This window comes from Anomaloglossus baeobatrachus, chromosome 5, assembly GCF_048569485.1.
Source record: "Anomaloglossus baeobatrachus isolate aAnoBae1 chromosome 5, aAnoBae1.hap1, whole genome shotgun sequence".
NCBI lineage: Eukaryota > Metazoa > Chordata > Amphibia > Anura > Aromobatidae > Anomaloglossus > Anomaloglossus baeobatrachus.
The window spans coordinates 56,475,930-56,498,763 of NC_134357.1; the positions used below are offsets into that span (position 1 = coordinate 56,475,930).

The following is a 22,834-nucleotide window of genomic DNA, read 5'->3' on the forward strand; positions in this document are numbered from 1 at the left end:
AGTGTGCTATATTGCACTATGGACTGGACTCGTCTTGTATTTATAGAGGTGTTTTTCCCAGGCATAAATCTGGTTTGATCTGGGTGAACTATACTCAATATGACTGAATTAAGCCTGGACGCCAGTATTTTGGTAAAGATCTTGTAATCCACGTTAACTAGGGACATAGGACGGTATGAACCGCAGTCTAGTGGGTCTTTACCCTCCTTCCTCAGCACGACTATATGTGCTTCGTATAAGGAGGCAGGTAGAGAGTCGCCGGCTGAAAAATGTGAGAAAACCTCTAAAATAATTGGGGCCAAAACGTCACAATATTTACAATAGAATTCTATGGGAAGGCCATCTGGACCCGGGGATTTCCCCCTAGCCATATCCGAGATGGCAGTAATCACTTCATCCAGTGTGATGTCCGCCTCCGGAGACTCCCGTTGTCATCCACTCAAAGTGGGAAACTCCAAATCCGACAAATGTGTCACGCAACTTTGAACTCCATGAGGATTTCTAGAAGTGTATAGGGTTTTATAGTATTCACAAAAGCACTCTAAAATATCCTCAGGGGATGTAGCTATTGAGCCATCCATCCTCCGTATACCCAATATTGTATTTGAAGTGTTGTGTTGCCTAACCATATATGCCAATAATTTACTGGATTGATTTCCAAGCTCAAAATATGATTGACGGGTAAAGAACAATTTGCGTTTGGACTTGGTCTCAGAGTGCTGCATATATAACCTATATGATTGCATCCAGGCCGCCCTATTTCCATCGGTTGGGGCCGATATATATATTGCCTCTGAGTCCCTAAGTCTCCCCTCTACTATATCATCCTCAGTTTTAGTCACTCTTTTAAGATATGTTATGGTTGAAGACAAACACCCTCTAAAGTAGGCTTTAAGAGTGCCCCACACCAAGTTAATATTCCAGGGTGGGCTTCCAGGAAATCCTCTATTTGGGTCAGAGTTCTATCACTTTGATCTATTAGTTTCAGCCAAAAGGGGTTTAACCTCCAAAAGGGTTTACCAACACTGGGCTGTGTATGCCCCTGACCCCGTGTACCACGTCATCCACCCAGGTTGCGATATTGCTCGACCCAAAATATAATCCAGTTGGGACAGCATGCGTGTAGTAGAAGAATGACATGTATATTCTCGGGTGTTAGGATGCCGGAGTCGCCAAAGGTCAATCCACCCACGTCCCTCCGCGCATTGCTGCAAATCAGTCAAGTGTGTGGCCGAATGTTGTCCCCCTCCATCCATCCGAAACCTGTCCTGCTCCTCATTCATCAAAGATTAAAATCCCCCATACATAAACACATACGCATCTGGATAATTGAGCGCAGAGCTCAGTGCTTGTTTAAGAATGGAGATGCGAGCTGGCGGGGGGTTGTAAATACATAATAGCACATAATCTCTAGAGTTTATAGACGCATATATAAACACAAATCGCCCCTCCGGGTCACGCCTCACCACCTTCACTTCCCAACGGATATGTCTATGGACCAATAGAGAGACACCCCTGGAGTACCTGGTGTGGAACGCATGTGCCGACCATTGTACCCATGGTTTGTTTACTAGTTTGGCTGTGTCCCGTGTGAAGTGAGTCTCTACCAGTACCACCAGTTGGGCCTTGACTTGCTTAATTTGGGAGAATACCTTAATACGTTTTTTGGGCGATTTAAGGCCTCTGACATTCCAGGTCATAAATATTAGCTCTGACTCCATATTACATACATCTTTTTATAGAACCAGGATCCCAGGTATAAGATGCTTTCTGCCCTGCAATTAAGTGTGGTTAACCCTCCAACAGTAATAAGCCTGTCCCTGCAAAGAAATAAAGTTAATGCAATTGCAGCTGTAAACATAAAGAACCAATATTGAACTTCAGGACCTTTCCGATAGGTCCTGTAAAACATTTCAAACATCAATGGGGATACCACCACTGAATACAGTGTCCTGGTATAGGTGGTATAAGGGTGCACAAGATAGGGCTCCCATTTCACAAGAACCAATTCCTGGCCAATTCCTCCATCACTCGAGGCACGGTGTCTCGTCCCATCTGTCTCCAAAGGGGGGTTCAAGCAACCATGGAAGAAGAGGGTCGCCAGGGGGCACCGAAAATGTCACCTAGAAAAGTAATCTCATTGCTTCTGCCCCTTAGGTTTCGGGTGTACGTGTAGCCAGTCCTCAGCCTCAGCAGGTGTAGTAAAAAACAGAGGCGACCCTTCATGCACTATGCGGAGCCGGGCAGGGTACAGCATAGAGTAGATGATGTTCCGCTCCCTTAATTTCTTCTTCACCTCCATGAAGTGGGCCCTCTGTTTCTGGAGGTCCACCGAAATGTCCAGAAAGATGGAGAGCGCAGCATTATTGAACTTGAGTGGGCTCTTCTGTCGGGCCAGACGGAGTGCTGTGTCTCTATCTCTGCAGTTGAGCATCCTTGCTAAAAAGGGACGTGGTGGCGCGCCTGGAATAGGAGGCCTCGTTAGAACTCTGTGCGCCCTCTCCACCGCAAATGTCGAGGAGAACTCATCTCTGAGATTACATTTCAGCCACTCCTCCAGGAATTGTTCCGGATGCTGACCTTCCAAGCGCTCTGGCAGTCCTATGATTCGTATATTGTTTCGACGCATGCGGTTCTCCAGATCGTCTGCTTTCTGGCGCCATGCATTTGCCGATCCGGCCATTGTGGTCATTTTTGTTTTGAGTGTTACAGTTTGATCCTCAAGTTCAGACACTCGCGTCTCGACTTCCGCTATTCGGGCCCTCAAGGATTGCATGTCCTGACGCCTCTGAATGTACCTGCTCAATTTTCCCTGTGAGGGAGCTGTTGCTTGTAGAAATTGCTTGTAGAAGCTGTTCATACACCTGCCTCAGGGTTAAATCATCTTTATCCTCTGACCCGTCATCCAATAGTGCCTGACCTTTTGGGGTGGCATTTCTCTTGGCTTTAGGGGCATCTGCCTGACCACCCCTTGCGAACTCCTTAAGTTTGTCAATAGCTCCACTTTGTTTAGGGGGATTCATATTGATACACTGAGGATTTGCTGATTCTGCACCCCTCTCTTATCGTGCTCCCGTGCGCCTGAATCTGTGCCTTTATAATGTATATTTAGTAATATGTCTGTCTCCACTTCCTCACCACGTCCAGAGAGCCGGAAAACAGCCACTTATATGGTGGATAATAAGAATGAAGGGAGTCCCAGGGCAGCACAGCACTCAGGGTGTATTTATCAGGATGATGCAGGCCTGCGCAGCGTGGGGACTTCGATATGTGCCACTTATTTGTTTTCATGTGTCAGGAAGAATCTGCAGGGCCTGTTTTGCAAGGCACACTCTCCAGACCCTCCAGCACTCTATGGGTTAAAGTCTCCCACACTGCAGCCGGCCCCCTAATGTGCTGCACACTGACTGCCAGTTACACAGCTAAGGGATTAACTCCCTGTGCTCACCACTCCCGGGTCTTCACCTCTGGCCATAAATCTGTCACTCCTCACTGCTCTCCGGAGTCATGCTCTGCTGCTCACTGTGGAAATGCAGGCTGTAGGGAAGATGGCTGCTGCTCCACTCTCTCCAGCCTCAGGAGATCCAGCAACGCCGTGCAAGAGTCAGGGAATAGCTCCAGTGGGAATCGCCAGCCTCCAGATGGTGTCTCCTGTCACAGCAGCAGGTCAGTGAGTAAATGGGTCAGGTAACCGGGTGTAAATGGCCAGGATAAGATCAGGATTATAGGAGCTCTCTTCCCATGCGTCCTCTCTGTTCGGCTACATCACCCCGCCCCTCCAGGTCAGTATATTAATACAATTTTGGATGACATACAACATTTTGATTACTCTTTACTATTTTTTTGTTGAGGACTATGACTGTTGGACTCCCATTGCCAGATGAGTGACTGTTTCATTATGGATTGAATTTAAGGCTCTGCCATTATTAGTCCTATTTTGAAATACATATTTTCTCACTTTTTGGTGCACATATTTGTGTAGTGTAGGGTGTATTAGGGATTTTTTTTAGGGTTTCCCGTTGAAGAATGGGGGCACCACAACCCTAGGGTGTACTTTGCACGCTGCGACATTGCTAGCCGATGCTAGCAATGCTAAGCGCGATAGTACCCGCCCCCGTCGCACATGCGATATCATGGTGATAGCTGCCGTAGCGAACATTATCGCTTCGGCAGCTTCACACACACTTACCTGGCCTGCGACGTCGCTCTGGCCGGCGACCCGCCTCCTTCCTAAGGTGGCGGTCGTGCGGCATCATAGCGACGTCACAGGGCAGGCGGCCAATAGAAGCGGAGGGGCAGAGATGAGCGGGACGTAAACATCCCCCCCACCTCCTTCCTTCCGCATAGCCGGCGGGACGCAGTTAAGGAGATGTTCCTCGCTCCTGCGGCTTCACACACAGCGATGTGTGCTGCCGCAGGAAAGAGGAGCAACATCGTAACATCGGTCGTCCCGAAATTATGGAAATGACCGACGATACACAGATCGCCGATTTACGACGCTTTTACGATCGTAAATCGGTGCATCTAGGCTTTACACGTTGCGACATCGTTACTGGCGCCGGATGTGCGTCACTTTCGATTTGACCCCGACGATATCGCAGTAGCGATGTCGCAACGTGCAAAGTACCCCTAGGACGTCATACCCTCCATTGCTAGGTAGGGACACACTAAAGGCTCATTAGGGTCAGTCAGTGTTGCCCCTCCCTATTTGTTGGTGTTATATATATATATATATATATAAATATATATATATATATATATATATATATATATATTATCTATACTAGATGGTGGCCCGATTTTACCGCATCGGGTATTCTAGAATATGTATATAGTTTATGTAGCCCACACCACTCCTTCAGCAACACCCACATCCAATCCGAAGGCAGCTAAGCAGAGAGGTGGGCGGGACATGCCGAGGGGGAAATAGGAAGCAGCCGCATCTCCCAGCCTGCAGGGCCAGCGAGGGGAGGGAGAAAGTACTACAGAGTATGAACAGAGAAGAAAGTGCAAGGTGAGTATAATCGTTTCGTTTTTTTTTTACTGTGTGCTGGAGTCTGCTGCTGGGGTGTATATAGATGCTTTGGCTTGTGGGGTGTTTATAAAGGCTGCTGGGGTGTATATGCTGGGGTGTATATAGAGGCTGCTAGGGTGTATATAGAGGCTTCTGTGTGCGGCGGTGTCTGTGTGCGGCAGTGTCTGTGTGCGGCGGTGTCTGTGTGTGATGAATCAGCGAAGCGTGGTTCAAATCCCATGCCAATTTGCGGCCGGACGGCGCCTGTCGCTGATTGGTTGCGCCAGCCGCCCTCAACCAATCAGCGACGCGGGATTTCTGTTACAAACAGACAGAATTAGCCAATTATATATAGATATCCCTCCCCTTTCACTACTTTAGTGTTTTTGGTAATTTTCTATGCCTTTTAAATAAACTAATTAAATATTAATTAGGACAACCCTGTCACAAAGTGAGGAGAGCAATCATGCTTTTGCATTAGAGCCATTTAAATGCTGTTGCCTATGATTGACATGGGGACCTGACATATGAGGTATAATTATGTCTTACATCATCAAGGTATTAATGTTTGGACATCCTGTTCCAATATGTTTAGTGCAACAACTCCATTCTTGTCTATGAGTGTTTAGTTGCTAGGTCTGTATGTGGTTAATAAAGTTACTGTTAGAAAAAAAACTCCACAAAGTCTCACAGGAAGAGGATGTGTGTTACGGTTGCTGCGAGCACTGGAGACTATGTCCAGATTTCTTGCTACTGCACATGTGCGAGCGCTGGAGACTAAGTCCAGATTTCTTGCTACTGCACATGTGCGAGCGCTGGAGACTAAGTCCAGATTTCTTGCTACTGCACATGTGCGAGCGCCAGAGACTAAGTCCTATCTTGGAGCCATTGCACATGTGCGGGTGACATCATCGCTGACACGAGGTCACATGTCTCTGACACCTTCTATGCCGATTGGTCGCTGGTCATGTGCTTGTGATGCCTTGCTCAGTGATAGGCCAGCATGACGTCACTCCTGTCGTTCTGGCAGCGGATTGGCTCTGGTGTCCTCCATCTTGGATGAGGCACAGAGTCTATATAAGACCCTGACACACGCCGCATGGCGCTCAGTCCTCTTGGTTCATGCATAAGAGTAGACGCTCTGTGCGCGTTCCTCTAGGCATTCCTCTGTCTATGCTAGGTGAGCGCTACCGGCAGGGTAGCGTTCTTATACCTTACAGCTTCGGCTGCTGTCCGTATCCTTACCTCTTAGGGGAGCGGACATAGGCAGGTGCCTGAGGCACATGGTCTGGCTGGGCCTTGTGGTTCGACTCGTAGGTGGACGTTGCCGCTAGGGTAACGTTCCTTATACTGCGTCTGGCAGTTGTTCGTATCCTCGCACACTAGGGGAGCGAACAGAGGTAGGAGCTTTGTGCGACTTACGCTGCTGTTCGTCTCTTTTGCACCACTAGAAGAGCGGACCTAGGCAGGTGCCATATCTAGTGGTTCGTGTCCTCGCACACTAGTGGAGCGAACGCAGGTAGGAGCTTTGTGCGGCTTACGCTGCTGTTCGTCTCTTTTGCACCACTAGAAGAGCGGACCTAGGTAGGTGCCATTTCACACACGTTGCCTTTGTCTCTGTGATTATTAACAGAGATCATTCCACACACCCTCCAAGTAAGGGAGGAATTGCTTTACTTACTTATTATATCCATCTGTGAGTTAACAGAGGTATTGCACTCTGCCATAGTCTGCAGCAGAGTCTTTGCACGGTGGACCCTGACTGTCTGATACTCCTTTAGGTTCTTATCAGACAGCCCCCCGTAACAATGTGACTGTATTCTGTTTCTTGTGTCCATGAGAAAGGAAGCTGCTTGCAGACGCAGCAGATAGAGACACACAAAATATTTCCTACAATCTATTGAGCTTACTATGTTTGTTCCTGATTGTTCCTGAATAAATCAACTGTTAGGGGTACTTTGCACGTGGCGACATTGCTAGCCGATGCTAGCGATGCCGAGCGCGATAGCACCCGCCCCCATCGCACATGCGATATCTGGTGATAGCTGCCATAGCGAACATTATCGCTACGGCAGCTTCACATGCACTTACCTACCCTGCGACGTTGCTCTGGCCGGCGACCCGCTTCCTTCCTAAGGGGGCGTGTCGTGCGGCGTCATAGCGACGTCACACTGTTGGCGGCCAATAGAAGCAGAGGGGCGGAGATGAGCAGGACATAAACTTCCCACCCACCTCCTTCCTTCCGCATTGGCGGCGGGACGCAGGTAGGAGATGTTTCTCGCTCCTGCGGCTTCACACACAGCGATGCGTGCTGCCGCAGGAACGAGGAACAACATCGTAACATCGGTCGTCCCTAAATTATGGAAATGACCGACGCTACACAGATCGCCGATTTACGACACTATTGCGATCGTAAATCGGCGCATCTAGGCTTTACACGTTGCAACATCGTTACTCTCGCCGGATGTGCATCACTTTCGATTTGACCCCGACGATATCGCAGTAGCGATGTTGCAACGTGCAAAGTACCCCTTAAGGCGCCGTTACATGCAACGACATTGCTAACGAGATGTCGTTGGGGTCACGGAATTCATGATACACATTCGTTCTCATTAACGACGTTGTTGCATGTGACACATATGAACGACCGCTAACGATCACAAATACCTAATCGTTGACACGTCGTTCATTTCCCAAATATCATTTCTGGTGCTCCGGCATCGAGGTGGGCATCACTTTCCTGCGGCTGCTCTCCGCCCCTCCGCTTTAATTGAACGGCTGCCGTGTGACGTCGCTGTAACGCCGCACGAACCCCCCCTTAGAAGAGAGGCAGTTCGCCGGCCACTGCGACGTTGTTAGGCAGGTAAGTACGTGAGACGGGGACTAGTGATATTGTGCGCCACGGGCAGCGATATGCCCGTGACACACAAACGACTGGGGCGGGTGCTTTCATGAGCGACATCGCTAGTGATGTCGCTGCGTGTAAAGCCCCTTTTACTGTTGCACGCTTAAGACAGTATCGTCAACAATCTGCTGCCAACACATCCAGATTTTGACTTCTTGTTATTTTCCATGAAGCGATTTCGAGTGTACCAAAATAATTATTATGCATTCTATTAAAGGGGAATGTTCAATTATTCCCTTTTCACAGGATAAATTATTTTCATTTAGCTGGGGGTCTGACCTTTGTGATCATGAGATCCAGTGTTCATGAGAACTTGAGCTCATCAGAATGGAGGTCAATCATGTACATTGGTTCTCCATTCATTTTAAAGGGAGCGCCGAAGGGCAGCCAAGTGCAGCACTCGGCTATCTCTTGCAATCTCATTAACAGTGAAATGAGCAGAAGTGCGCTTTATCGATCTCTGCTGGGGCTTTTCAGAGCCCAAGTTTTTGGATTTTTGGGGGCCATGGCGTTTTGAGCCCCAGTGATTGGAATGTAATCCCGTATCCTGTGGCTATCAGATAACTTTCAAATTTCAACATTCCCATTTAAGGAATTTCAAGTTAATAGAGGGGGGTCCCTTGTTCAAAGAGTGTCTCCTGCCCTTGAGGACCTGTCCTGTATTACACCGACACATTATTGTTTTGAGTATGTATTGTGTAATGCTTCTGGGCGCAGGTAATCTTAGCACTACCTGCCAAGTTTTCTCTCACAATACAGCTGATTGCTGAGCGACTTCATCAGGGACACACATTTTGATCTACGTATTGACAAGGAGTCTGTCTAACAAGTGAAAAACCAATATAAGATTGCAATTACATTCTTTCATCCAAAAATCAAAGTGGATTCTAACGCAGTGATGTTCACCAATATTAATTCTGCCCTGGTGCCAATAGCCTATTATCTTGGCAAGACTAGATATTTTGACCTAAATTTTTCACTTTTTCTGCTCCCGAATTATGATCAAGATAAATTTCTATTGCAGATGAGTATACGGTAATCGAGTACAGTGCCCCGTGGAATTCAGGTAAGGAATCCTCTCTGAATATTTTGTCATTAAGTTGAATATCAGTGGTTGGTTTGTTGACTTTGAAAGTGAATTAAAATGATTATTGCTGATATATGCAGCCACATAAAGAAGAATGAAACATGTAGATGAATTTGCATTTCAAAGACCTGCATGGCCATACACTATATGTAGTTTGGGGAACTGGGCGGTCACATTTTGCAGTAATACAGTACCATATTTTCCCTTATACATTTTTGGCTTTTCAGTGTGCAGCTGTATGCATTTTATAGTTATAGTTGGTTTTTCGGCTGGCACCTGTTCACATTTGTTGGATGTGCGGGTCAGTTTTTTGGATATTTGTAGTGAGTCTTTCTGACTGAGCACTCCGCCCTAAGACCTTGCTGTGTTCATAACCTTTATAGCAGGAGCCTAGCTGCCCTTACAGGAGGTTTGTAGTCCAAATAGTGGCATTTTGCCCAGACATGGATGTTTTTAACCTAGATAGTGGCATTTAAGTTAGGTTCCCGGATTACAGAGATTACCTTGCCGTTGGTGTCCGGGCTTACATGCATTGGCCAATACATAAACTAAATATCTCTCTTTTGCAGTAATGCAGTACCATATTGTCCCTTATACGTTTTTGGCTGTTCAGTGTGAAGCCGAATGCACTTTAACGTTGCCACCTTGGACACGATAGCCGTCGCCTGACTGCAGTGCTCTCAATTTTTGTAATTTACATAAGATGCAAAGAAAAACTAATAAAGCTACAATTGCTTTTATATATATATATATATATATATATATATATATATATATATATATATATATATATATATATATATATATATATATATATATATATGTGTGTGTATGTGTGTGTGTGTATACAGTATATTTGCTTTGCAAAGAAAAGCTAAAATTGACACAAGTGACTAAGTAATTCACATGTACTCCAAATTGGTAAGCAGAAAGTAATACATACAGTAACTTTAGATTATTATGAACAAATTCCCTTAAGATTAACCCAATCCTGGACTTCCGTCCGGGGAGCGTCGGTTTCGCCCCACTTGTATTCACAAATTACAATTATGAAAGAATACTGAAGCTCTACATAAATCCTTCTACTACATCAGTGGTGCAATAAGCATGGCGTTGTGGTGTTGCAGCTCACTATACCGAGTCTTAACTCTGGTAATTGGTCCGGCTCACTGGGATGCTGCACTGAAAGAAATGTTCATTTCTCAGTTTCTGGTTCTCGATATCCAATCCTCAGTGTTTGACCACATAGTCTTGTCCTTCTCTAATGACTGTATTTAGTGTTCGGTCTTCGGGTTCCTCTAGCACAGTATTTGGTGTTTGGGTTCCTCTGGCAACAGTATTTGGTCTTTGGGTTCCTCTGGTGATGATATTTTGTCTTTGGGTTCCTCTGGCGACAGTATTTGGTCTTCAGGTTCCTCTGGCGACAGTATTTAGTCTTCGAGTCTTCAGGTTCCTCTGGCGACAGTATTCGGTCTTCAGGTTCCTCTGGCAACGGTCTTCGAGTTCCTGGTGACGGTATTCAGTCTTCGGGTTGCTCTTGGCTCAGTGCACTTCCAAAAAAATTCCAGTGCAGACCACATGGGCCTGCTCTGCTGTGTACACGTCTGCTCCATTGATAATCTTGGTGACAACTCCGCATTCTCACTGCTGGCCCAGCCACTTAAATTTGTTAATTGAATGGCAGTTGTCACCCAACTTAGAGCCCCATCTAACTTTTCCCTCAAGGAAACACATGCCATGCAACTTAGTTCCTGGAAACCCCGATCCACCAGTAGATACCAATGTTGGTGTACAAATGCCATGGAGCACTGAACATGGCTATGTTCTTCGGGGTAACAACTTGCATAAACACCATAGGCTACAAGTTTTTCTAGTAGTAATAGCAATAATCTCCCAATGTACAGTAACTTTGAGGTGTTAATACAGCAAAATAGCTCTAATCATGTGCAGGGTGTGGGATTATTAACTTTACTCTCTATAGTACATAATTTCTAAGGCAAAGGGGTCGCAGTTAAAAAATAAGTATAATAAAAGATAGATTCGGTATATGATGAAAACTGCTTATATCTCACCATGAGTTTATTGACAAGGAATCACTGTAATGAAAAAAAAGTTGATCATTTTCTGGCTTCATACAACCTAGAAATACATAATACAGCAGAAGATTTAAGCCTTTACAGTGTAATACAGACCTGGGCAAGGGGCGGCCCGCGGGCCACATCCGGCCCGCCTACTCTCTGTGACCGGCCCGCCTGGCTCAGGGCGTCCTTGCTGGCCGGTCACTGATGAGGGCAATCTGACCTGTTGTCCGGAGCTCCAGGCTCCGGGAGGCCCGTGGTCAGATTGCCCTCATCACACGCTGCGTGCCGGGTAGGAAACAGAGCACAGATCCTGGCTGCAGCTCCGCACAGTCAGTGCAGCAGCGGAACGCAGGCATCTGTCCTCTGTTCCCTGCCCGGCAGATGCTCTGTGTGACACACGCGCGCCCTGATGTCGTCAGTACGGCGCGCGTGTGTCATTTGAAAAGTTCCCGCCCGGCAGGAGAAGAAGCTGCAGCAGCCGGGGCCGCACGGAGAGAAGCAGCGGCGCCTAGGAATACAGCGTCGGCGCAGCCTGGGCATCTGAAAGAGAAGCCGCTCAGCAAGGGGAACGTACGGAGGAGCCTGAGGAGGGGACAATAAGAAGACAGGTGAGTGGTTACTAGTAACCTGCGGGGGCAATGGGGGGGGTGTAACTGTTGACAAATATTCGGGGTGTAGGGGTGCAGTATATGGGAATGTAGTTTTACAGGTGTGGTATATGGGGGGGGTGTAGTGGTGTACTATATAGTGGTGTAGTATAATACAGGTGTATATAGTGGTGTAGTATAATACAGGTGTATATAGTGGTGTAGTGATGTAGTATATTACAGGTGTATATAGGGGTGTAGTGGTGTAGTATAATACAGGTGTATATAGGGGTGTAGTATAATACAGGTGTATATAGTGGTGTAGTATATTACAGGTGTATATAGGGGTGTAGTGATGTAGTATATTACAGGTGTATATAGTGGTGTAGTGGTGTAGTATAATACAGGTGTATATAGTGGTGTAGTATATTACAGGTGTATATAGTGGTGTAGTGATGTAGTATATTACAGGTGTATATAGTGGTGTAGTGATGTAGTATATTACAGGTGTATATAGGGGTGTAGTGATGTAGTATAATACAGGTGTATATAGGTGTGTAGTGGTGTAGTATAATACAGGTGTATATAGTGGTGTAGTATATTACAGGTGTATATAGTGGTGTAGTGATGTAGTATAATACAGGTGTATATAGGGGTGTAGTATATTACAGGTGTATATAGGGGTGTAGTATATTACAGGTGTATATAGTGGTGTAGTGATGTAGTATAATACAGGTGTATATAGGGGTGTAGTGGTGTAGTATAATACAGGTGTATATAGGGGTGTAGTATAATACAGGTGTATATAGTGGTGTAGTGATGTAGTATAATACAGGTGTATATAGGGGTGTAGTATATTACAGGTGTATATAGTGGTGTAGTGATGTAGTATATTACAGGTGTATATAGGGGTGTAGGGATGTAGTATATAGTGGTATAGTATATAGAGGTGTAGTTTATTACAGGTGTAGTGTATAGGGATGTATATTACAGGTGTAGTATGTGGTGGGTGTAGTAATGTAGTATATGGGGATTGTGTGTGTATGTATGTATACATTGTGTGTATGTGTATATATTATATACACACACAGTATATATGCGTGTGTGTGTGTGTGTGTGTGTGTGTGTGTGTGTGTGTGTGTGTATATATATATATATATATATATATATATATATATTAGTAGAACCGAGTTAATTATATTAGTCCGGCCCTCTAAAACCATCCCAACTTCTCATGCGGCCCCCATGGGAAAATTAATTGCCCACCCCTGGTGTAATAGATGACATTATAATGACTTATCAGTCTTCAGTCGTAGTTCACTGTGCAATATCTGCTACCGAGAGGGACGACTGTGGATACGCAGCTATAACAAAGCAGCAGTGTGAAGAGAAAGGCTGCTGCTTCGACAACAGCATCCCTGAAACCAAATGGTGTTTCCAACATGGTATGACTTCACATTTAAACTTTTTTGGGCCCATAAAACTTTTTTTTTCTGCTCCTGTTTTCCTATCAGAATCAGAACCTTTTATTGTACTCAATAGAGAACTCTGTGAATGGAAATCTCTTATCCCCTGAAGAAAGACCCTTTATTATAGACATGCAGATAATAAAAATAACAAACATATAGCTTTACTGACACTCCTCAGATCTAGTGATGCCTCTCCACTGCAGCTCTGGTCCTTGTTGACAACCTGTAACACTGATATCACATAGATCACGGTGGGCAATCACTACTAAACAACCCCCAAATAATAGACCCATCGGTGCTGCTAAATATATATATATATATTTATGGTTACTCTATTTATTTGGATCGCAGCATGATTTTAAGCTTTTAAAGATGTTTTGGTCTACTTCTCTTTGTCAGGCAAGTCCTACTTAAGTCATTTATTGATTGAGAACAGGTGTGGCAGTAATCTGGCCCGGGTGTGGCTGGGAAAATTGAACTCAACTACCCAAAGATGTGATAAACCACAGTTAATTAGTTAATTTATGTTTTAAAGGGGTTTAGGACATTTTTCACACAGGGCCCTGTAGCATTGGATTTATATATATTTTTTTTATATATACATATATATATATATATATCACAAGTGGGCCCATAAAATTTAGGGAACCAGTTGTGTAACAACAATGCCAAGATAAATCACATAAACAAATAAACAGGAGAAGAGGAGTATATGGTGCAAAAGTGAACATGATTTTATTAAATGGATAGTGGTAATAAAAACAACCACTCCGGTTAAAATTAGTGACAAAAATGACAGCAGAATAGTTATAAATAGACACCACTCTTAAATCAAAACCTAGTATTAATGTATATGTGACGCCCTGGACCCCCAGGGGTCACAGTACAGTAACACCACACACACACCCCCTCCCCTGGTTAGGTGACACCAGTCAACCAAAAATCCTTGTTGCCACCCTCCAGACTTGATGTCTACACCAGGTGGGGCGGAGCCAGATGGTTGACTCCGCCCACCGAGGAGTTCACAGGTCGGAGGCGGGGAAAAGACAGTGGGTTAGGTGAGAAGTAGATGTGGTAGAGAGTGGAAGTGAGTGGAGCAAAATCGTGTGTGTCTGGGTCGGAGCCCAGGCACAATCAGCAAGGTCGGCAGACGGTGGTGGCCGTCTGCAGGAGTTGGTGGAGGTCAGCAGGACCGTAGGACCGGGGTCCGGCGGTGACCTGCCGGTACCGAACCGGGGAGCAGATTGAAGCCAAGCACCAAGGCAGGGTACTCAGACCCCGACTAGGCTAGGAGCCCCCGAAAATGTCAAATTATCTGATTGCGGTCTGGACCCCAGGAGTTCATTCCCAACCAAGTCGCGTCAGAAGGCAACAGTCCAACCCGTCCGGATAAGTGCCACCGCCAAGGGCCAGCGCCTGCGGGCAAAACGGGCTCTCTCGACATGTACACGCCGGGGAGCGGACTACCCGTGGGAGGCCATAGGAGTCAAATACACATTTACAGGTGCAGGAAACGACAGCCACCATCAACCCGACCGGGGAGAGTGAGAACACCGCAGCCGGCTGCAGGCCCCGTCCATCCAGCAGTTTGGTTTACCAGAGACTCTGTCTTTCTGTGTCTGAGTGAGTACAACAGTGCCATCCGGCACCGCGCTGCACCGCAACATTGTACCTGCGCCCACGCTGCCTCCCCGCATCCGGCCCCTGCACCTGCACCTATACCTCCTCCACCCCCAACTGGGCCCCGGGACCAACAGCCACTACCCATGGAGGGGTCAACACCTTAGCTGCTCTCCGCCATCGCTCCCGGGATCCCCTGTCACCAGCAGCGGTGGTGCCCACCGTCACCACAACCCGTGGGTGGCGTAACGACTGACATCCCCAAACTCCCCACCAACAACCTCCCCTTTTCACTCGTGGGCGAGGAGGCGCTGCTTGAGCCCCGGGACCAGCCCCGTGCTCGAGCTACCGAGGAGCAGAAGCACCGGACCCGAGCACCAGCGATCCCAGACGAGCGGCGTTCCCAATCCCTCCACCCGCGACAGCTTGGCGTCATGAACAGGATCCTACCCGTCTACTTACCAGTAGACGTGCGCCTTGCAGTTCCCGCCGGCGGTGTCCGGCCGAAAAATTTGAAATTCTGCCATCTTGGGCGTGAAAAGTTCCCGCTCGAGTCGTCTTCCCTGAGCAGGAAAGGCGCAAAGGTGAAGCCCCGCCCCCGAGGAAAGGAGGTGCCAGAGAGAACCAAGGGGGGAAGTGGGCGAAGAATGGCGGCATGTAACTAGTGCCGCAGAGTGCAGGGACACCAGGACTCTGCCGCAACACGTTCCTGGACCCAGCAGCAAGAGGTGCCAGGAGCTCCAGGCCACAGTCCACTCCATGACGGTGGAGTGGACGTCGGAGAAGAAGGGCCCGGCCGCAACCATTCGGGCATATGAAGTGGAGGTGGTTCCAGAGGAGCGGGTAAGCGCCCCACGCCCTTATGTCCCTGAGGGAACAGCCGTTGTGGCTGAGGGGCCCGGCCTGCTGCCATCCACCACGCCACCTCCCTCACTGCCCATGCCCGCGGCCCCCGACCCGACCAACCCGTTACCCCTGTCACCGGTAGCGGAGCCCGCAGCGTCTGTGGGAGAGGGCCCTGACCTGGGGCCCTCGGGCCTTACCTTTGTCACCGCCCTGGCACCCGTCCCGGCTTCCATCCCGGCTGCAATGGAGGCAATCTTCGACCTGAAGCCAGCACCGCAAGTCCCGATGCCTGCTCCCAGACACCAGGCCTCGGCTGAGGCACGGCGGGGATGTAGCTGCCAAGTGGCAGAACAGGCCATGTCACAACGGGGCCCCTCATTGCTGAAGGTGCCGGTCGTAGCCGGCACGGAGGGATTCCAGCTGAGTCCGTCACCCACACAAGCTGACCCGGAGCAGGTTGAAGATGCTCCATACTGGGAGCGGCAGCTACGGCAGCTGCGCCACGAGATCGCTGTTTAAAGAGAACAGTTGAATCGGTAGCAGTTCCCGGTTACCTTCCTGTCGGTCCCCATTGGGACCCTGTTGATGTTCCAGTTGGCCCTCAAGATTAAAGAGTCCGGTCGGAGGAGCAGTCGTACCCGCACCGCCGGCAGCATAAAATGGAGTCCTGTGGGACAGTGTCACCCCTGAGTGAGGGTGGCATTGGGGGCTTGTGCTGTCCGGTGGTGGACTGTGGGAAAGCTGCAGGAGGAAGCTGTACCAGAGTCAAGTGTTGTGGATAGCCCCTGGGACCCAGCTGACAGACCCCGTCGGGACCCTACAGCAAGTCTCCGTTGGGACCCTACAGTTTTGTTTGTGGTAGCCCGTTGGCTATGAAGAGCCAGTCCCCGTTGGCACTGATGTTGTCCCCTTTTGCCACCTTTGATCCCCTAAAGCCCCTCCCACATGAGAAACTGCTCATGAACATGGCCGAGAACAAGCAGGCCACCCACGAACTAGTAGGCTTGTAAATAATTCTGGGTTGGAGTCCCGTGAACCGCCTCCGGAGAGGCAGATTGGAGGAAGGACCCGCAGCAGAACAGGCTGGGGTCCGGTCACCACCAGGACTGGTGACCATCCTCCGGGGTCAGGGGTCCCCCTGGACGTGGGGCCCCCTGAATGACAGCCGGGTGCGAGACACCGTACCCGTTCCCGCTTAGGCGACCTGAACCAGGTTCCTGTTTCCGGACTGGGGAAAAGGGGTGCTGCCCATTTCTTAGGGGCAGCATCAAGGTCTAGGTGGTTTGGGTGGGAAAGCGGAAGAACTGGGACCCGTCCGTTGTTATGAAAAATGTGGATTACCGTTTGCAACGTTTAAAGTAACATGCCTCCCCTAAGGGAAGATTTAAAATATGCATACCGTTTGTTTGCTTTTATATTTTTCAGAAAATAAAACCGGTGATGGACGGGCAGCCCACGGACTGTCTGCGTTTTACCAAGGGGGAGTGTGACACCCTGGACCCCCAGGGGTCGCAGTACAGTAAGACCACACACACACCCCCCTCCCCTGGTTAGGTGACACCAGTCAACCAAAAATCCTTGTTGCCACCCTCCAGACTTGATGTCCACACCAGGTTGGGCGGAGCTAGGTGGTAGAATCCGCCCACCGAGGAGTTCACAGGCCTGGAGGCGGGGAAAAGACAGTGAGTTAGTTGAGAAGTAGATGGTGGTAGAGAGTGGAAGTGAGTGGAGCAAAACTGTGTGTGTGTCTGGGTCGGAGCCCAGGCACAATCAGCAAGGTCGGCAGACGGTGGTGGCCGTCTGCAGGAGTTGGTGGAGGTCAGCGGAACCGTAAGACCAGGGTCGGGCGGTGGCCCGCCAGTACCGAACCGGGGAGCAGATTGAAGCCAAGCACCAAGGCAGGGTACTCAGACCCCGACTAGGCTAGGAGCCCCCGAAAATGTCAAATTATCTGATTGTGGTCTGGACCCCAGGAGTTCATTCCCAACCAAGTCGCGTCAGAAGGCAACAGTCCAACCCGTCCGGATAAGTGCCACCGCCAAGGGCCAGCGCCTGCGGGCAAAACGGGCTCTCTCGACATGTACACGCCGGGGAGCGGACTACCCGTGGGAGGCCATAGGAGTCAAATACACATTTACAGGTGCAGGAAACGACAGCCACCATCAACCCGACCGGGGAGAGTGAGAACACCGCAGCCGGCTGCAGGCCCCGTCCATCCAGCAGTTTGGTTTACCAGAGACTCTGTCTTTCTGTGTCTGAGTGAGTACAACAGTGCCATCCGGCACCGCGCTGCACCGCAACATTGTACCTGCGCCCACGCTGCCTCCCCGCATCCGGCCCCTGCACCTGCACCTATACCTCCTCCACCCCCAACTGGGCCCCGGGACCAACAGCCCCTACCCATGGAGGGGTCAACACCTTAGCTGCTCTCCGCCATCGCTCCCGGGATCCCCTGTCACCAGCAGCGGTGGTGCCCACCGTCACCACAACCCGTGGGTGGCGTAACGACCGACATCCCCAAACTCCCCACCAACAACCTCCCCTTTTCACTCGTGGGCGAGGAGGCGCTGCTTGAGCCCCGGGACCAGCCCCGTGCTCGAGCTACCGAGGAGCAGAAGCACCGGACCCGAGCACCAGCGATCCCAGACGAGCGGCGTTCCCAATCCCTCCACCCGCGACAGCTTGGCGTCATGAACAGGATCCTACCCGTCTACTTACCAGTAGACGTGCGCCTTGCAGTTCCCGCCGGCGGTGTCTGGCCGAAAAATTTGAAATTCTGCCATCTTGGGCGCGAAAAGTTCCCGCTTGAGTCGTCTTCCCTGAGCAGGAAAGGCGCAAAGGTGAAGCCCCGCCCCCGAGGAAAGGAGGTGCCAGAGAGAACCAAGGGGGGAAGTGGGCGAAGAATGGCGGCATGTAACTAGTGCCGCAGAGTGCAGGGACACCAGGACTCTGCCGCAACACGTTCCTGGACCCAGCAGCAAGAGGTGCCAGGAGCTCCAGGCCACAGTCCACTCCATGACGGTGGAGTGGACGTCGGAGAAGAAGGGCCCGGCCGCAACCATTCGGGCATATGAAGTGGAGGTGGTTCCAGAGGAGCGGGTAAGCGCCCCACGCCCTTATGTCCCTGAGGGAACAGCCGTTGTGGCTGAGGGGCCCGGCCTGCTGCCATCCACCACGCCACCTCCCTCACTGCCCATGCCCGCAGCCCCCGCCCCGACCAACCCGTTACCCCTGTCACCGGTAGCGGAGCCCGCAGCGTCTGTGGGAGAGGGCCCTGACCTGGGGCCCTCGGGCCTTACCTTTGTCACCGCCCTGGCACCCGTCCCGGCTTCCATCCCGGCTGCAATGGAGGCAATCTTCGACCTGAAGCCAGCACCGCAAGTCCCGATGCCCGCTCCCAGACACCAGGCCTCGGCTGAGGCACGGAGGGGATGTAGCTGCCAAGTGGCAGAACAGGCCATGTCACAACGGGGCCCCTCATTACTGAAGGTGCCGGTCGTAGCCGGCATGGAGGGATTCCAGCTGAGCCCGTCACCCACACAAGCTGACCCGGAGCAGGTTGAAGATGCTCCATACTGGGAGCGGCAGCTACGGCAGCTGCGCCACGAGATCGCTGTTTAAAGAGAACAGTTGAATCGGTAGCAGTTCCCGGTTACCTTCCTGTCGGTCCCCATTGGGACCCTGTTGATGTTCCAGTTGGCCCTCAAGATTAAAGAGTCCGGTCGGAGGAGCAGTCGTACCCGCACCGCCGGCAGCATAAAATGGAGTCCTGTGGGACAGTGTCACCCCTGAGTGAGGGTGGCATTGGGGGCTTGTGCTGTCCGGTGGTGGACTGTGGGAAAGCTGCAGGAGGAAGCTGTACCGGAGTCAAGTGTTGTGGATAGCCCCTGGGACCCAGCTGACAGTCCCCGTCGGGACCCTACAGCAAGTCTCCGTTGGGACCCTACAGTTTTGTTTGTGGTAGCCCGTTGGCTATGAAGAGCCAGTCCCCGTTGGCACTGATGTTGTCCCCTTTTGCCACCTTTGATCCCCTAAAGCCCCTCCCACATGAGAAACTGCTCATGAACATGGCCGAGAACTAGCAGGCCACCCACGAACTAGTAGGCTTGTAAATAATTCTGGGTTGGAGTCCCGTGAACCGCCTCCGGAGAGGCAGATTGGAGGAAGGACCCGCAGCAGAACAGGCTGGGGTCCGGTCACCACCAGGACTGGTGACCATCCTCCGGGGTCAGGGGTCCCCTGGACGTGGGGCCCCCTGAATGACAGCCGGGTGCGAGACACCGTACCCGTTCCCGCTTAGGCGACCTGAACCAGGTTCCTGTTTCCGGACTGGGGAAAAGGGGTGCTGCCCATTTCTTAGGGGCAGCATCAAGGTCTAGGTGGTTTGGGTGGGAAAGCGGAAGAACTGGGACCCGTCCGTTGTTATGAAAAATGTGGATTACCGTTTGCAACGTTTAAAGTAACATGCCTCCCCTAAGGGAAGATTTAAAATATGCATACCGTTTGTTTGCTTTTATATTTTTCAGAAAATAAAACCGGTGATGGACGGGCAGCCCGCGGACTGTCTGCGTTTTACCAAGGGGGAGTGTGACACCCTGGACCCCCAGGGGTCGCAGTACAGTAAGACCACACACACACCCCCCTCCCCTGGTTAGGTGACACCAGTCAACCAAAAATCCTTGTTGCCACCCTCCAGACTTGATGTCCACACCAGGTTGGGCGGAGCTAGGTGGTTGACTCCGCCCACCGAGGAGTTCACAGGCCTGGAGGCGGGGAAAAGACAGTGAGTTAGTTGAGAAGTAGATGGTGGTAGAGAGTGGAAGTGAGTGGAGCAAAACTGTGTGTGTGTCTGGGTCGGAGCCCAGGCACAATCAGCAAGGTCGGCAGACGGTGGTGGCTGTCTGCAAGAGTTGGTGGAGGTCAGCGGAACCGTAGGACCAGGGTCGGGCGGTGGCCCGCCAGTACCGAACCGGGGAGCAGATTGAAGCCAAGCACCAAGGCAGGGTACTCAGACCCCGACTAGGCTAGGAGCCCCCGAAAATGTCAAATTATCTGATTGTGGTCTGGACCCCAGGAGTTCATTCCCAACCAAGTCGCGTCAGAAGGCAACAGTCCAACCCGTCCGGATAAGTGCCACCGCCAAGGGCCAGCGCCTGTGGGCAAAACAGGCTCTTCCGACACGTACACGCCGGGGAGCGGACTACCAGTGGGAAGCCATAGGAGTCAAATACACATTTACAGGTGCAAGAAACGACAGCCACCATCAACCCATCTGGGGAGAGTGAGAACACCGCAGCCGGCTGCGGGCCCCGTCCATCCAGCCGTTTGGTTTACCAGAGACTGTCCTTCTGTGTCTGAGTGAGTACAACAGTGCCATCCGGCACCGCGCTGCACCACAACATTGTACCTGCGCCCACGGTGCCTCCCCGCATCCGGCCCTTGCACCTGCACCTATACCTCCTCCACCCCCAACTGGGCCCCGGGACCAACAGCCTCTACCCACGGAGGGGTCAACACCTTAGCTGTTCTCCGCCATCACTCCCGGGATCCCCCGTCACCAGCAGCGGTGGTGACCACCGTCACCACAAACCCGTGGGTGGCGTCTCGACTGACATCCCCAAACTCCCCACCAACAACCTCCCCTTTTCATTCGTGGGCGAGGAGGCGCTGCTCGAGCCCCGGGTCCGGCCCTGTGCTCGAGCCACCGAGGAGCAGAAGCACCGGACCTGAGCGCCAGCGATCCCAGACGTGCTGCGTTCCCAACCCCTCCGCCCGCGACATATATGTATATACAGATCTAGGGATCAAATGGCTAGATTAGCTATAAAGCCATCTGGACACAGTAATGAGCAAAAATAGATTGACACATATTTCAAATAGAAGAGCATGTATAAGAACTCTCATAGGTGGTGGAGATAAAGTAAATGTATCAAAAGCTGTCAACAACAGGTCACGGACTCCAACGTACGTTTCGCTTAAAGAAGTGAGTTCACCATCGTGGTAATGGCTTCATTAGGGGTAGGAACTGTTCACTTTTTGCACCATATACTCCTCTTCTCCTGTTTATATGATAATCTTAAAAAAACAGCACAATCCTTCTGCTATGCCAGTCTCAGCGCCAGCCGATCAACTGCATTCTACTAAATTTTGTACTGTGTTCCTAGCAAGTTCCTGGCTAGTTTGTCCAGATCAATAAAGCAGTCTATACACTTGATAATATAAAAAAGCTGTCAGATTCAGCGTGCAAAACAAAGTCTAGAAAGAAGGGCAGTGAACCCCATAGGGGTGAACGGACCCCATGACGATCGGGAGGGTGCCAGGTTAGGAAGGGGTTAATTTGGTTTACATGGATAGGGGATATATGGGGCTATAGGATTGGTGGAAGGGAGCTGTAAGGGGATTGGGAGGGGAGCAAGGAAGGGGTGGGGAGTTTGGGGAGGTATAAGAGAGGGGGTGTACTGTTTACCTCCCCTTTTTGTCGCCGGAAAGTTGTGTCCCCAGGACGTATTGCTGCCTGCTGCCATGGCTGCCTTAGCTGAGCTGCTTGAGATGGTGCGTGGGGCCTCCGAGGTAGTCGGGGTGGATGCTCTGCGGCAGCAGCTGGCGGCGGTCTGTGGCCCTGGAGCGGCGCTGCCTGCTGCTCCTGCGCCCGGCCCGTTGCTACGTGCTCGGCGGGCGTGACCGCCGGAGCGCTACTCCCCCAGCTGGAGGGGGAGAATGAGATCAAGGAGCCCCTGCGGGGACCCTCCGGGGAGGCGGAGCCCTTCTACTCACCCAGGGGAGCTGCCGGCCACCGGGAGGAATCCTCGTCGGAGATCCCGCGGGTCGGGGGTGGGCGGAGCCTCGGCGAGGCCCACTTCCGGTCCGCGGCCTGCCCAGCCGCAGACCGGAGCGATGATCACAGCAGCCCCCAGTGATGTGCCGGCTGGGGGTGGCGCTCGGCGTTCCAGACGGTCGGATGAGACTCCCTGCAGGCCGCAGGGGAGAGACACAGGACGGAGGGCTGGAGCGGATGGGAGCGGCGACGTGGGGAGATCAGAGGAGGGTTACAGTGGCCCGCAGACGGCGATGAGATCTGTAATCACGGTCCCCCCCAGCGAGGATCGGGCTGGGGGCGTTCCCAGCGAAGGTCAAGTTCTGCACGGCCTTCCTGCAGTCGGCAGGGAGGGAGCCCACTGAGAGCGACAGGAGAGGTAGCGGCGCAGCAGTCTGTCATGATGTCAGC

At 50.9% G+C, this 22,834-nt stretch overlaps 1 protein-coding gene across 1 annotated transcript in view; it reads left to right on the plus strand.

Moving 5' to 3' along the window:
* LOC142312622 (alpha-2-macroglobulin-like protein 1) overlaps positions 1-13,302 on the plus strand; it is a 238,807-nt gene extending 225,505 nt beyond the window's left edge. Inside the window, exons 35-37 of the mRNA XM_075351617.1 lie at positions 8,944-8,985; positions 12,985-13,119; positions 13,217-13,302. Of these exons, the coding sequence (XP_075207732.1) occupies positions 8,944-8,985; positions 12,985-13,119; positions 13,217-13,302 (263 nt within the window). The remainder of the gene's footprint in view (positions 1-8,943; positions 8,986-12,984; positions 13,120-13,216) is intronic.
* The last annotated feature ends 9,532 nt before the right edge of the window (positions 13,303-22,834 follow it).